This window comes from Ranitomeya variabilis, chromosome 5 (assembly GCF_051348905.1).
Source record: "Ranitomeya variabilis isolate aRanVar5 chromosome 5, aRanVar5.hap1, whole genome shotgun sequence".
In the NCBI taxonomy this organism is placed as follows: domain Eukaryota; kingdom Metazoa; phylum Chordata; class Amphibia; order Anura; family Dendrobatidae; genus Ranitomeya; species Ranitomeya variabilis.
In genome coordinates, this window is record NC_135236.1 from 71182685 (window position 1) to 71197873 (window position 15189).

At 43.2% G+C, this 15189-nt stretch overlaps 1 protein-coding gene across 4 annotated transcripts in view; it reads left to right on the top strand.

Annotated features, from left to right (window-relative positions):
• The first annotated feature begins 4402 nt into the window (after nt 1-4402).
• LOC143774528 (inositol polyphosphate-5-phosphatase A-like) overlaps nt 4403-15189 on the top strand; it is a 75295-nt gene continuing 64508 nt past the window's right edge. The window contains exons 1-3 of one of the 4 annotated variants that reach the window (XM_077262192.1): nt 4433-4522; nt 7793-7989; nt 9812-9908. In XM_077262192.1, coding sequence (XP_077118307.1) covers nt 9852-9908 — 57 coding nt within the window. In that variant the 5' untranslated portion in view covers nt 4433-4522; nt 7793-7989; nt 9812-9851. Of the gene's footprint in view, nt 4523-7792; nt 7990-9334; nt 9473-9811; nt 9909-13439; nt 13500-15189 lie in introns of those variants that run through there. The other 3 variants (XM_077262193.1, XM_077262196.1, XM_077262194.1) reach the window with 3 other exon arrangements.

A 15189-nucleotide genomic window follows, 5' to 3' on the forward strand; every position in this document is an offset into this window, starting at 1 on the left:
GACAATCTTTTTTTTTTTTTTTTTTTTTTTTTTTTAGTTTTCCATCCGCATACCCAGATGAGGCCTTTCTTTTTGTGGGACGAGCGCGGTCGGAAATGGCGGAGCCGACGTACGAAAAAACGTTCCCTTTAACGTTTTTTTCGTGCCGCCGGTCCGCCACAACACGACGGATCCAGTGCACGACGGACGCGACGTATGGCAATACAAGTCTATGGGAAAAAAACGCATCCTGCAGGCACGTTTGCAGGATGCGTTTTTTTCCCAAAACGACGGATTGCGACGGAGCAGCCACGACGCAAGTGTGAAAGAGGCCTACACAGCCATCATTTGCCCCGAAAGATGCAAGCTCAGCTTGCAAACCTGCATCAATGTCAGAGAGCTGGCGTATGATGTAACTGTACGTCATATGTCTGTAAGGGGTTAAAGGTAGCAATCGGTAATATTTCAGCACATGCCCAGAACAATGTCTAAGGGTATAAATAATTATATATACCGTAGTTATAACTGGAGTGCTACTTTTTAAAATGGTATTAAACACATCAGTATTAGTGATTAGCAAACGCGCTGGAATAAAGGTATTATCTGAGCATGCTTGGGTGCTAACGGAGTGTCTTCGGCGTGCTCGAAAAATATCTTCGGTGCTGTTCGACAGCCAAAATACATGCAGGCATGGTTTATTAGGCATCTATCGAACAGCACCGAGACATGCAGCCACAGGGACTCGTACATATTTTCCAGCACCCCGAAGACTCTGTTAGCACCCGAGCATGCTCAGATAACACCTTATACCAGCACGTTCACTCATCACTAATCAGTACCGGTCCTCAGTAATATTAGGCTAGCCATTATCCAGTGGATTAACTTCATAGCAATGTTCAGGGCATTTAAGAAGCCCATATAGATAGGATTTTCATTTTTTTTTTCCCTACCATTTCCATAGTTTTGGCGAAATAAATTACGTGCTAAACTAAGAGCCTTGATCACGAAGCTTAGGATGGAGTGAATATGTAGTAAGGACCAAAGAGGAACGCAGCTCGGTGCAAGGGCTACATGCTTCTTCTGACACTCACTTCTGCACCGTGGTGTGTATAGTTTCCATATTCTACACCCTTCCGATAATACATGTCATTGGGCTTCATGTCTGCACCCTTTCATTGCTTCCTCCCCTCTTGAACGTTACTACCCCAGCACCTCCAGCCACTGGATTTGCATGTATGCACAACAGGAAATGTACATATGTACCAAAAATATTCCTACCCTCCGGATATAGCTGCACTCACACCGAGACAGCATTTAAATGGCAAATGTATATCAACCAGACTTACTGTGTGTATGGAAGTTATTTACAACCACTGAAATGAATAGCATTGATTATCCTGACGACCATGGCATCGGTCAGTGAATAGCATTAATTATCTCGCGATCATGGCATGGGAGAGGGGATTTATTAGATGGCTAGTGAACAGTCCGTTCTTAAAGTTGATCTGTTGGAAGCAAGAAAAGTGGGCAAGCATAAAGAACTGAAAGACTCTTGACAAGGTCCAAATTGTGACGGCTAGTCAACTGGGTTAAAACATCTCCAATATCTGAAGTCTTGGGTGTTCCCGATATCTTGTGGATAATGATTAACAAAAGAAGTCCAAGAAAGGAGAACTAAGGAACCAGGATCAGGGGCGATGTGGGGGAGTGAAGGCTAGATCTTCTTCTGATCCCATAGAAGAGCTAATGTAGCCCTAAAAAATGGCTGTAATAGAAAGTTGTCCAGAACTGCGGAGAATCGCAGCTTGCTGTGTACTTGCAGATCAGTCAAAGTATCCATTCCGATCCCTTTCCACCACAGAAAGTGCCTACAATGGGCATGTGATCTCTAGAACTGGACAATAAAGCTAAGCAAAAAGGCATCCTGATCTTATGAATCACATTTTCTCTCTAATAGCATTTGGGGGGCACAGGACCATAGGTGAACTACCTTCTACTAGGGGCTCAACTATAGGTGAAATAGTGTTGACTTCAACTTTTTATATATAGGTGGTGCAGATGTTCTTCATAATTTTTTCTTTACCCAAATGGAAGAAACACCATCCACTCCAAAGTACAAAGTCAACCGTCCTCAACGATGTGCTGGTAACCCCATAATCCTGTGAAGTTCCCAAAGGTGTGACTTTTTGGGTGTCGTAAGATTGAGTCGAATTCCTTCACTCCTTCCATGCTATTCCACTCTTCTTTTTAGCCTAGGGGCTACTAGGGCCCCTTTTCTTGGAGGATTGACCCTTCTTTTTATTCCCCGTGTGCTGTCACCTCTTTGGACCTCTTATTTTACTTAACGTATTTTACTTTACAGACATTTTCTTGGGTCTAACCACCAGCTTATAGTGCCTTTATGTAACTTTTGAGGGGATTTTTCTGCTACTGGGGGACCCCCTGGAGCCTCCCTGGCACATACTGTTCCAAAGAGGTTTTCCCTTCCCTAACATCTACTCCAGTGGTTTGCCTGATTAATCAAGGTTGCAGCTTCGCTTGTACCTAGGATACAACTTTTGTTCCACTGTCTGGACGGTTTGTTTCTTCTCTTGACCATCCTCCTTGCTTGGGGTAGGCCAGAATCTTTCACATCAATCGGTGATATATATTGTGAAAGGGTTTCCTTTTTTTTTCTGAAGTCTGTTCCTCATTTCCAGTCCAGTCATGGTGACTTCTCTGCATCTGAGGTCTACAGCTCAAGCCTCCTCTCGACCATCTGTATCAATTGGGGACACCACTCTTGAACCAACCTTACTTGATATCTGTAGTTGCCCTTTTGGGACCATTCTTGTTTTTTCTTTTTTTTCCAGGCGTCATGGCCTCTTCCAGTAAGATTCCCCCTTGTTGCATTGGTCACCTATTTTGTTTGCCCACATTGCTAAAAAAAAAGCCTACTATGCGGTCATCCAGGTTTCCTTTGCTCCCACTGCATGCCCAATCGAACACTGACAGTCCAGCGACACGTTTCGATCCTATTTCGGATCTTTGTCACAGCTGTGACAAAGATCCACCATCGGATCGAAACGCATCGCTGGACTGTCAGTGTTCCATTGGTGTACATGAACATCCACTGGGGATTCTGCCTATCGACATGTTTTAGTCGCTGAAAAATAAAGAAATTGTTTTAAGGAGCTGGAACATTTGCCTCTGTTTTCTCTCTGAAAAATGCCTAGATGAAGTCGGCAAAGATGCTACTGTAGGGAAGGAATGCTCTGTTCACCTAGAACACTCCTTGCCATCTAAATTCTCCCAGAGATTTCGCTCCTTATGCAAATCCTCTTCCTGAAGGGGCAACGAGTCCTCCCGACCTGCCTCCCCCCCTCCCCCAAACTGCAAGCAGCCCTCGTTTTAAACTCAAACCTTCCTGTCACCCATGTCTTAGGAAAAAACCTTCCAGGTCCTCCATTACTCTTATCTTCTCAGGTGTGATAATGGCTCACATGGACAACGCTGGAGATAGGTGATCTCTCTAGATTACAAGATCAAATTTGCCTCCCTGTCCCCATACAAGTTCTTTACTTTGTCCTCTCCAAAGACTTGACCTTGATTAAGCAAATGATGCAAGAAAGGCTTGACCTTGCATGCTTGCCCTCTTCTGGACTGTGTCCATGACCTTCAGCTCCAAGGAGTCATTGTTCATTGCAACCCCTTCAAGGAGGTATCTGATTTGGCTCCAAATTTCTAATGCAGTAGGACGACGACCCCAAACATTCAGCCAATGTCATAAAGCATCTTTAATGTAAAGAAGAACAAGGAGTGCTGAAAGTGATGATATGGGCCTCACAGAGCCCTGATCTCAAGTCTGGGATTACACACAGAGACAGAAGGATTTGTGCAAGCAAAGTCCACAGAAGATCTGTGGTTTATTCTCCAAGGTGTTTGGAACAACCTCCCTGCCAAGTTCCTTCAAGACTGTAAGTGACAAGTGTACCTGGAAGAATTGATGCTGTTTTGAAGGCAAAGGGCGGTCACACCAAATATTGATTTGATTTGGATTTCCCTTTAGTTTATGCTTTGCATTTTAATTGATAAAAATAAATCTTTAACATATACATACAGTACTGTGCAAAAGTTTTAGGCTTCAGTGGAGAAAATGTTGAAAAAGAATGCTTTCAAAGACTTATCCATAGGGCTTTGTTCCCTTGATGTAGGCAAAAAAAAACCCTCTCCTGGCCAGTGTCAGGGGGAATGGAGCCCTCTAGATGTTTGAATGTCGATATACTTTTCACGTTGGAGTATTCATAGTAAACATCCGGTAATGTTCGCAGGGTGTACCTCTGATGGAACATTTAGACTCTGTATGCACAGAGTCTGTTTCTACAGCCTCCCTAGACCAATGAGAACTGTGGGGCCTCAGGGGTTAACTCCTTCCTGCTCCTTCAAGGACAGGAAGTACAAACTTTATGGTATAAGTGGCTCTCCCAGCCCCCTCACCTTCCTTATGAAATAAAAAGTGCAAAGACCAGAAAGCTTTGGCTCTGCCAAGTTACAGGGCGTTTCGGTACGTATAACATTCTTTTGTTTCGGGTGGGGGGAGGTGGGATGAGATGGCTGAAGGCAACGTTCTCCTAACAGCTTGTGAGGAAATGTCCAAATTTAGTTATGGAATCTCAATGTTCTGACCCATACCTGAATTGCTTGGGTTTAACTGATATGTTTAAAGTGGATCTCTGGGTATGTATATATACACTAGATGGTGGCCCGATTCTAACGCATCGGGTATTCTAGAATATGCATGTCCACGTAGTATATTGCACAGCCCACGTAGTATATTGCCCATCCACGTAGTATATTGCCCATCCACATAGTATATTGCCCATCCACGTAGTATATTGCCCAGTAACGTAGTATATTGCCCAGCCACGTAGTATATTGCCCAGCCACGTAGTATATTGCCCAGCCACGTAGTATATTGCCCAGCCACGTAGTATATTGCCCAGCCACGTAGTATATTGCCCAGCCACGTAGTATATTGCCCAGCCACGTAGTATATTGCCCAGCCACGTAGTATATTGCCCAGCGACGTAGTATATTGTCCAGCCACGTAGTATATTGCCCAGCGACGTAGTATATTGCACAGTGACGTAGTATACAGCACAGAGCCACGTAGTATATTGGCCAGTCACGTAGTATATTGCCCAGCCACGTATGTCACAGGTTAAAAAATAAACATACTCACCTTCCGAGGGCCCCTTGTAGTTCTGTCGCCTGTGTGCGGTGCACGTGGCAGTTTCCGGTCCCAGGGTGTGATGACGTCGCGGTCACATGACCGTGACGTCATGGCAGGTCCTTGTCGCATACCATCCTTGCCACCGGAACCTGCCACTTGCATGGAGCGGTCACCGGAGCATCACGAGGAGCGGGAAAGGTGGCGGAAGGTGAGTATACAATGATTTTTTTTTTTTATTATTATTTTGACCATTAGATGTTTTTACTATTGACGCTGCATAGGCATCATCAATAGTAAAAACTTGGTCACACAGAGTTAATAACGGCGGTAACGGAGTGAGTTACCCGCGGCATAACGCGGTCCGTTACCGCTGGCATTAACCCTGTGTGAGCGCTGACTGCGGGGAGTATGGAGCGGGCGCCGGGCACTGACTGCAGGGGAGTAGGGAGGGACTAATTGGACTGTGGCCGTCGCTGATTGGTCGCGGCAGCCATGACAGGCAGCTGGTGAGACCAATCAGCGACTTGGATTCCATGACAGACAGAGGCCGCGACCAATGAATATCCGTGACAGACAGACAGACAGAAGTGACCCTTAGACAATTATATAGTAGATTAGCATTGTGATATTTCTTACACTGACTGGACACTTCATGTGCTCTTAGCCTACGTTATACGGCAGGAGCTTTTCCCGAGCTATACAGTAACATTCCCAAAGGTCCTCATTCACCAGTCGGAGGCCGAAAGTGTGTTCTTTTGGCCTCCGTCTGGCAGGTTTGCATCTGTATACGGTTTTATGTATAGGATAGATCAGCAGACTACGCTTTCCTATACAGGGTGACACTGAAGAAACATACCATGAGGTATACATTTCTGTATGTATGGTGGGCGAAGGCTTCGTATTCTATCCTGAGTGTGGCCAAGTTCAGGCACATGCCTCCGGAGCTTATGTGCCCAAAAATGGCTACAAACATAATGTGTACCTTTGCCTTAATGAACATCCTATTACTGATCCATTTTGAGCCCTGTTTAGGATTTTATCTAATATTGTGTGGTCATCTTTCCATTAACCTTGTAGACTGAAATTACAGGGGCATGAGCCCTCTTCTGATAAGTGAGGGTCTCTGCCTCCACAATTTTAGGCATTTAAAGGAGCACTCCCATCAAAGTTTTTATACTCTTAATACATTGCAGTCGTCATATAGCACTGTGTACTACTTACAATTGCTCATTTTGCCTTTCTACCTAGTTAATTCTTTATTCTTTGCTTTATGTAGAAACAGGATGTTTTCCCTGCATGAGTCTTCCCTCTCTTCAACTCCTGACTCAATTGCTCCACTCCTCCTTTCTGCCATAGACTTTTGCAGTGACTCAAGACTCGTACAGGGAAAATTGACCTCCTGTTTCTATGCAGAGCTTAGAAGGATTCAGCTAGTCAGAGTTTTATCACGTGATGTCATGGACCTAATGGAAAAGAGAAGAATTAGCAGTATAGAAAGACAAAATGAGCAATTGTAAGTACACAGTGCTATATAATATGAAGACTATGAAGACTGCAATATATTAAGAGGATAAAAACTTTGATGGGAGGAGGAATGCTTCTTTAAAAAGGAGTCTGCCAATAAGTTCAACCTTATGGGTATGTAGGTCATACAAAGTTGACTAAAATGATATCTTGATATCTGCGATCTGATGTCTTATTCCAAATTTTTCTTAATATGAAATTGAGTTGTTAACATCTGTGGGTCGGTCATAGATCTACCTGGGAATCTGCCTCCAGAGCTTGTTTTAATTGAAATTGGATGTTACCAGTGTGAGACATGGAATGACTGGCAGTCTGGTCTCCTTATCTACATGTCTCACACTGGTAACATCCCATTTTATTTAATATAATCTCTGGAGGCAGATTCTCTGGGAGATCAATGACCGGCCCATAGATCTTAACAGCTCATTTACATATTAAGAAAAATGTGGAATAAGACATCAGCTCACAGATCTCAAGATATCATTTTATTCATCTTTCTATTACCTCTATGCCCATATAGGCGGCTTAGGAGGGTTGAGTTTACTGACCAATGCGCTTTAAGACTTGTAGATTGTAAGCTTGCGAGCAGGGACCTCACTCCTAATGTCACTGTTTAAATTGTCTGAACCTGTATTGAATTTATTGTTTGTACATGTCCCCGCTTAATTGTAAAGTGCTGCGGAATATGTTGGCGCTATATAAATAAAAATTATTATTATTATTATAAGACGTATTCTATGTTGATTCCATAATTGATTAAAATGGACATAACCCTTTAAGTAAATACAACATTTGGGGTCAAACTTACAGATATATTACTCCACTGAACAGCGCCCTTCACAGTCTACCATACCTCTTCGTGTTTGGTTTTACACTTCTGATTTTACATATGGGCTACGTGATCACATCTCTGCCATGTGCTAATAAAGATCTATACTGTATGTTGTCTATTTTGCATATTTACAAAAAATAAATTTTTCTTCCTTAAGGACAATTCCTATTCTAAAAGTTAATTGCTTTTTTTTTTTTTAGAAACAGAATTCAGAAAGTAATTCCATGCTGTTATTGTTTATTCAGTTACCAGACACTTGGACTTTGTCATTTTCCCTTGATTCTAAACACCTTAGGAAGAATGAGTATTGCTGGTATCACCCCGAGGGACATTTGTAACTTTCATGTCCACGTTGATGGATCTAGGAGCTCACTGAAATTCAATTTTATGTCCATTAACGGGTTGAGAAACATTAACCATCTTTCAAGTGCAGGAACAGCTGGTATGTTGTCCGTCTGTGTAGAACAGTCCTTCCATCCTTTTCGTCTGATTGTTCTCACTGGAGTCTTACATTTCTTAATCAGTCTGGCAACCTTGCGTTTGGTTGGACTTTTCTTTCTTGTACTAACTTTTGCATGCTTCTTGGATTTCGCTGGTGACTTTGTTCCACTTGTGGACTGAGCTGAATAAGTTCTAGACTTGCTATTATGCCTGGATCTAGCGTGGGTGCTCCTGAGGTAATAATCTGATCTTATCTTACCCATCTCTTCTTCATGTTTCTTGCGGGTGTTCGAATCCAAGATGGTCTTCTTAAGCGGAGGGTTATCAAGTGAAGATTTCAGCTTTCTTTTCAGATGGTCTCTAGTTGTTACCGATTTGCTTTCAGGATTCTGTTCCTGGTGGCCTTCAACTTGACTTCTTGACGTCCAAAGTCTTTGTGGTTGAGTTTGTGGGTTTGAGGTGGCAGAAGTTTCCACGATTCGATAGATGCTCAAGATGTGTTTTGCTGTTTTAGGTATGAACACCCCAGTAACGTTTGACACTTGAGGATTTGTGCGATTGCAGTATTCTACCACAACCATCTTCACCCCGAGCATTGTCCTAGAGCTTACATGTTCCTTGTACGTGGACCAGAAGTGCCTTCAACCTAGGCAACTGCAGTTCTAGCTTTTGTGTTCTACTATCGCTGACCTCACTGAGTGGAGTTCATCTTCTTTATGATGTCACCTGGAATTTGTTTCCAGGGTGATACAGGGGCCCTGTTGATGGACATTTCTCTAAAGATGAAGGTCCTCACTGCCCTTGAAATGTTGTTTTTTTGAGACCTTAATAAAAAATATATAATACTCAGTACTCCGATATTTGTTATCTTGGGGATATGGATTGAGGGCATTTGGGTTGGGCCCAGAGTGATTGATTGGTCTCCTTCACTACGTCTACATACTGCAAGCTCCTGAGAAGAACAATAACAGCAGATGATAGATTTCGCAAGAGCTGAAAGGAAGTGTGTAGTACATGACGGCAAGACACAGTGGCTGACGGGTGTTTTACAGTTGCAGAATCCAGGATGGGTTCCAGGCCGGACTGTCCCCAGCTTAGAGGTCAATTATATAATGGTCGTAGGCTAGCTATGTGTGTCTCAAACCTGTTCGGTGGACCTTTTATACTCTTCTACATTGTGTAACCTGACTCTGCTAGGTTAGAAAAAGGAAGAGCTGGAGGGTTGAGGAGGATAATGTAGTAGACTGCATGAGATATGCGTAGAGAGAGGGTGGGACAGGTATGTGAGCAGCGAGGCAGTGACACCTGGCCGGTGGAAGGGAGGGACCTTCTCGGCACACCTGAGCCAGGAAGGTGGGAGATCAGTGCAATGACAAGAACCATCATGGATATCTAAAATCAGATCCTGGGATTTCCAAATATTTGTAAAGCGGGCAGTCAACTAAGTCTGGATTAAAGGGATGACCTGCCAGGGACTGAGACAAGTTAATACCATAAACAGCCAGTGATGTGCCTCTGTGTGCCACTTTGCATACTATTTACCTGTGTGCTGTGCTTATAAAGCTGTCTCCTCACCGATTGCGCCTGACACCTGCTCGTTTCTCCCAGTCTTGGCCTCTTCCTTCATCACTTCTATCTTCTTAGACGTTTGCTTGGTACTGTTTACTCTCCTCCCTCCTTGAAATCTTCTTGACCTTTTATGTGCAGATTTTCTCACTCGTACTTTGTATTCATCCTGGTTGTTCTTGAGTTCTGGAATTGTACATATTTTAAATATTAGCCTCAAACTTTTATTTTTTTTTGTGTGTTCCTGTGCTTCACAGTCTTGGTGACACTTGTTCCTCACCATTTGTGAGCTCCATCATGGGGAGTCTGGGAGTCCTGCTCATCACGGCTAATATTGGCTCCGTGTGTGATGAGGTGAGTTGCTACCAAACTATCAGTGTTCCGCCGATCCATCTTCAAGCCTCATGTTGCTAAGGATTCACTCCTTAGAAATCGTAGTCTGATGGTTCCTTGGCTAATAGTCTGACTTTAAGGGGTTGATGCCTTTCAAAAAACATTTTCCCCCCATAGGCTCAGTTACTTTTAAAAGCAACAAACTGCTTTACTTGCCTTTTCCGAGTCCAGCGATTTATCTCTGGCACTGCCATGGTCTCTGTTTGGCTGCAGCGGTAATGCCACTTGGATACTGCTGCAGCCAGTCACTGCTCAGCAGCTCTGCTAATGTACATGGCACAAGCGTGACATCGCAATTGCAGCTATACAGAGACCATGGCACTGTCATCGCAGTTGTGGACCCAGATAGTGTAAATAAAGCTCAGTTTGTTTTTTTAAAAGGTAACAGTCTAGGGTAAAAATACTTTTGAAAGGGGACCACCCCTTTAAATTATTTTTAAATTCAATATCCACTTTAAATTTCCCTGTCATTTTTAGGTCCAGTGTAATTAGTTTTTATCCATATATGTTTATAGACATTTGCTTTTCCAATATAAAATCAACAGCATAGAGATAGACTACCTGCATCCACCACTAGGGGGAGCTTGGTGCATACAGTGTTATCATTGGGTTCAATGTACAAACAGTCTGCAGCAGGCTCCCAAGCTCCCTCTAGTGGCGGCCGCAGGTTACCCGTTAAACCTATCACCATGCAGGGGATTTGATGCTTTGTCTGACACTAAGTAGAGAGCTCAGAAGGGACGAGGGTTCTTGACAAATTGTCCAAGGTCTGAGCTTTGAATTGTGCCCCCCATGATATCATTCGTTGTAGTTCCCTTACAGAGGATGCATAGATAGCAGTCAAATCGGGATCTAATGACTGTCTGTGGTCTGAAGGTGCACTTTAAATGGCACATATTGTATTTCATACTTTTGCAGATTTATAATAAGACTATAAGGTTTTTTTCACATTAGAGATATGGCTCTGCTTATTCCCGTAAAAACGGCGCCACCCTCATCCATGGGCTGTGTCTGGTATTACAGCAGTTGCTTCAATACCTGGCAAAAGCCATGGACAAAAGTTGGCAGACCCCTTCTCCTAATATACAACCCCTTTACACATTGTTATTCAGTGCCATAGCATTATTCTACTCAGAAACTATGAGAACATTTCCCCGGCTCTAAGACAGAGGAAGCTATATGTTCTGCCCTATAGACAACATTTTAGAATCAGAGTTAGATTTTTTGGAGTATAATTTTTTCCCCCCATAATTTGCCTATAAAGACATAAAATGGGCATGCAAATATAATGCAAATATTTCTGTACTACTGCCGTGGTTGAAAAGCAAGGGATTTGCATTATTTGGGGTAGAAGACAAGGAATGACGTATTTTCTGCAGATTTACAAACCTTGTAATGTCTGATTATTTGTCATTATGGAGTTGAGGTTCCAATTATCTGCACATGGATCAGAGATTGGAGCCTTCACCTTTTGTTTTGTCCCTTTTGGAAATTGCTTCTGTAGTTCTTTCCATATTTTGCAGTCTTTATTGCTTCTATTAAGATGTAAAGATATCCCGTATCCAAAGGATGAGGATATAACTTTCCAATCGCTGGGGATGTGACAGCTGTGGCCCCCAGCGATTCTGAGAACCGGGGCTTTGATGCTGATCCATGGCTGAGCAGAGGACGGTCATGAATGATCACTGCTGCTCAGCAATCTCTGGTGGTCCCGTTGAGAATGAATGTGCATGATTGACCACCGCTCCATTCAGCTGTAGGGCTCTGCTTCAGAGCCCCAATTTTTGGGAGTGCTGGTGGCTACGGCGGTCGGACCCTCCGTGATCAGAAAGTTCTACTTTCATACTTCAGAGCACCCATTCGTTTCCCTGTTTGTGGCATCTCAAACATGCTGTAGTCTATTTTTTGTGAACATTTTAAGAGCGATTTCATTGTCCCTTTCTGTGGAGTCCGGCACAAGGTCCTTTCTTCTAGAATCCTAGAATGGTAGAGTTGGAAGGGACCTCCTGGGTCTAGTGTCAGATCTACTCTCCAGGGCATTAATCGGGGCACTGTAGTAATATTGCTTCATCATACAGTGGGGATAATAAGTATTTGATACACTGCCGATTTACACTTCACCTGTGAGAGGCAGAATCTAAAAATAAAAAACAGAAAATGACATTGTAGGATTTTTACATAATTAAATTGCATTTTATTGCATGAAATAAGTATTTGATACAATAGAAAAACAGAACTTAATATTTGGTCCAGAAACCTTTGTCTGCCATTTACAGAGGTCAGAGATTTCCTGTAGTTCTTGCACACACTGCAACAGGGATTTTGGCCCACTCCTCCATACAGATCTTCTCCAGATCGTTCAGTTTTCGGGGGGAAACATTGAGTTTCAGCTCCCTCCAAATATTTTCTATTGGGTTCAGGTCTGGTGACTGGCTAGGCCACTTCAGGACCTTGAAATGCTTCTTACGGAGCCACTCCTTACTTTTCCTGGCTGTGTGTTTTCCGGGTCATTGTCATGCTAGTAGACCCAGCCATGGCCCATCTTCATTGCTCTTACTGAGGGAAGGAGATTGTTGGCCAAAATCTCACGATACATGACCCTATCCATCCTCTCTTCAATATGGTGCAATCGTCCTGTCCCCTTTACCGAAAAACACCCTCAAAGTATGTTTCCCACACCATGCTTCATGGTTTGGACGGTGTTCTTGGATTTGTACTCATCCTTTTTCTTCCTCCAAACATGGCTAGTGGAGTTGATACTAAAAAGTACTATTTGGTCTCATCTGACCACATGACCTTCTCCCATGCCTCCTCTGGATCATTCAGATGGTAATTGGCGAACTTCAAATGGGTCTGGACATGTTCTGGTTTCAGCAGGGGACCTTGCGTGTCCTGCAGGATATTAATCCACGGCAGCGTAGTTTGTTACTAACGGCAATATTTGACACTGTGATCCCAGCTATATTCAGGTCATTGACCGGGCCCTACTGTGTAGTTCTGGGCTGATTCCTGACCTTTCTCAGAATTATCTTTATCCCACGAGGCAAGAACTTGCATGGAGCCCCAGACTGAAGAAGATTGACAGTCATCTTGCATTTCTTCCATTTTCTATTAATTGCGCCAACAGTTGTTGCCTTCTCACCAAGCTGCTTGCCTATTGCCCTGTAGCACATCCCAGTCTTGTGCAGGTCTACAATTTTGTCCCTGGTGTCCTTAGACAAATGTCTGGTCTTGGCCATGGTGGAGAGGTTGGAGTGTGATTGATTGTGTAGACAGGTGTCTTTTATACACGTAACAGGATCAAACAGGTGCAACTTACACAGGTAATGAGTGCGGAGTAGGAGAGTTTCTTAAAGGAAAACTAACAGGTCTGTGAGAGGCAGAATTCTTGCTGGTGGGTCGATGATCAAATACTTATTTCATGCAATAAAATGCTATATAATTATTTAAAAATCATACAATGTGATTTTCTGTTTTTTTTTTTATTTTTAGATTCTGTCTCTCACAGGTGAAGTGTACCTACGATAAAACTTACAGACCTCTCCTTTCTTTGTAGGTGGGAAAACTTGCAAAATCGTCAGTGTATGAAATACTTATTTTCCCCACTGTACCTGGCCTTTATATCCTCACCCACTGATCTCAGTTGTTGCTTCCAGCTTTGCCTTTATGTGCTCTTGCATAGCCTTCTCTTTGCGGAGTCCCATTCTAGTGCAGTTTTTGCAGTGCCTTCCTCATGTGTATAGCCGCGTTCACAAGTCTTACATGTATCATGTTGATCATCCCTCACTAGTCTGTCTGTATGTCTTGTCCCATTCCATCTTACTAATCTGTAGCCTCCCGCAAGTGACCTCTGTACAGTAACATTTCCACTGTATTCCTCCATAGCTGTTTCTTGTCATTATTCAGTAATTTTAAGCTTGTAACTGATGGCCATTTTCCTTCTTTCCCTAATGTGTTTATTGAGTTTGTTACTTATACACATGAGATGAGAATCTCTGGAGGATTCCTCGTATCACTCTGGGCCCATAACCTGTTACATATCTCATCTTTCAGAAGAATCGTCAGCTACAATCTCTCCCGGCTCAGAGAAGTCATGGACTGCTCCGCTCCTGCCGGCGATTCTCCTACTTTTTGTAACATCACGTCAACGGAGCAGTTCCTCTCTCCGCTCTGCTCTCTCGGCTTCAATGCCGCCATCATGTTGATTGACAGCCAACTAAGCCTAACACAGCAGTGAGCCGACTGTCAATCAGCATAACGTCAGCAGTGACATCCTGTCAACAGAGCAGAGAAGAGAAGGAACTGTTCGGTCAACCTGACGTGGAGAAAATATAAAGAAACTCCCCAATAACCCCTTTAACACAGTGTCCAGCTGCTGTCAGTCCACCATAGCTGCAGCTGGGGCCGTTTCTCCAGTTAGTGTGATGTTTCTGTAATTCATTATTGATCACACCCAGGACTCCCACCCACACCCTTGAACCAGACGGTTTGTGTGGCTTCTTGTCTGCTGGACTTGGCCCATCCATGTATCATGGTTTGCCATATAATACAACATCTCTGCTGAAGTGAGAAGTGTAGGACTTCCTCTGGTCAGATGATCACTGGTCTCCGATGCCAAAATTGCCACTGTAGCTCCATTGTCAGAACGGGTTGTTTTGCAGATTCCTTTTTATAAAGCGAAGTCCTACTACTCACAAAACCCCAAATATCGATAACTTCAACGAAACCTTTAGATTTGACTACAACATCCTATGTCCTGTTTTGTGTCCCACTTACAAATGAAACTGGAGATATAGAGTGTTGTTTGACAGCATTATCACATTGGACAACATGGGCTGGGACGTGGGATTCTCTTTCCTTATAATAAAAAAAAAGGGTTCCTTCTAAAAAGTGCTTCCACCGAGCTAAACAGCTTCTCGTATTTCCACTTCAGGGACTCCATTGGATGTGATGGGGGTCAACACTTACCCCTAGTTGTTTGTGGTTTAGATTAGATTTAGGAATAAACATCTGATTGTTTAAGAGAAAGGGAACCTGTTGGCACGTTCTTTTCAACTAGAAGTGGTATGGTTGTGTAGACGCTTGACCCACAATATGTGATACCTTTTTTTGTTGAGATCTGATGTGCCAGTCATGAGAAATCTAGAGTAGAAACCATATGCAAATGTCCATGAGCCATATCTCTATTTCCACATGTAAAAATTACCTCAGAGCTTCCCTTAAAGTGTTGATGTCTATGTTT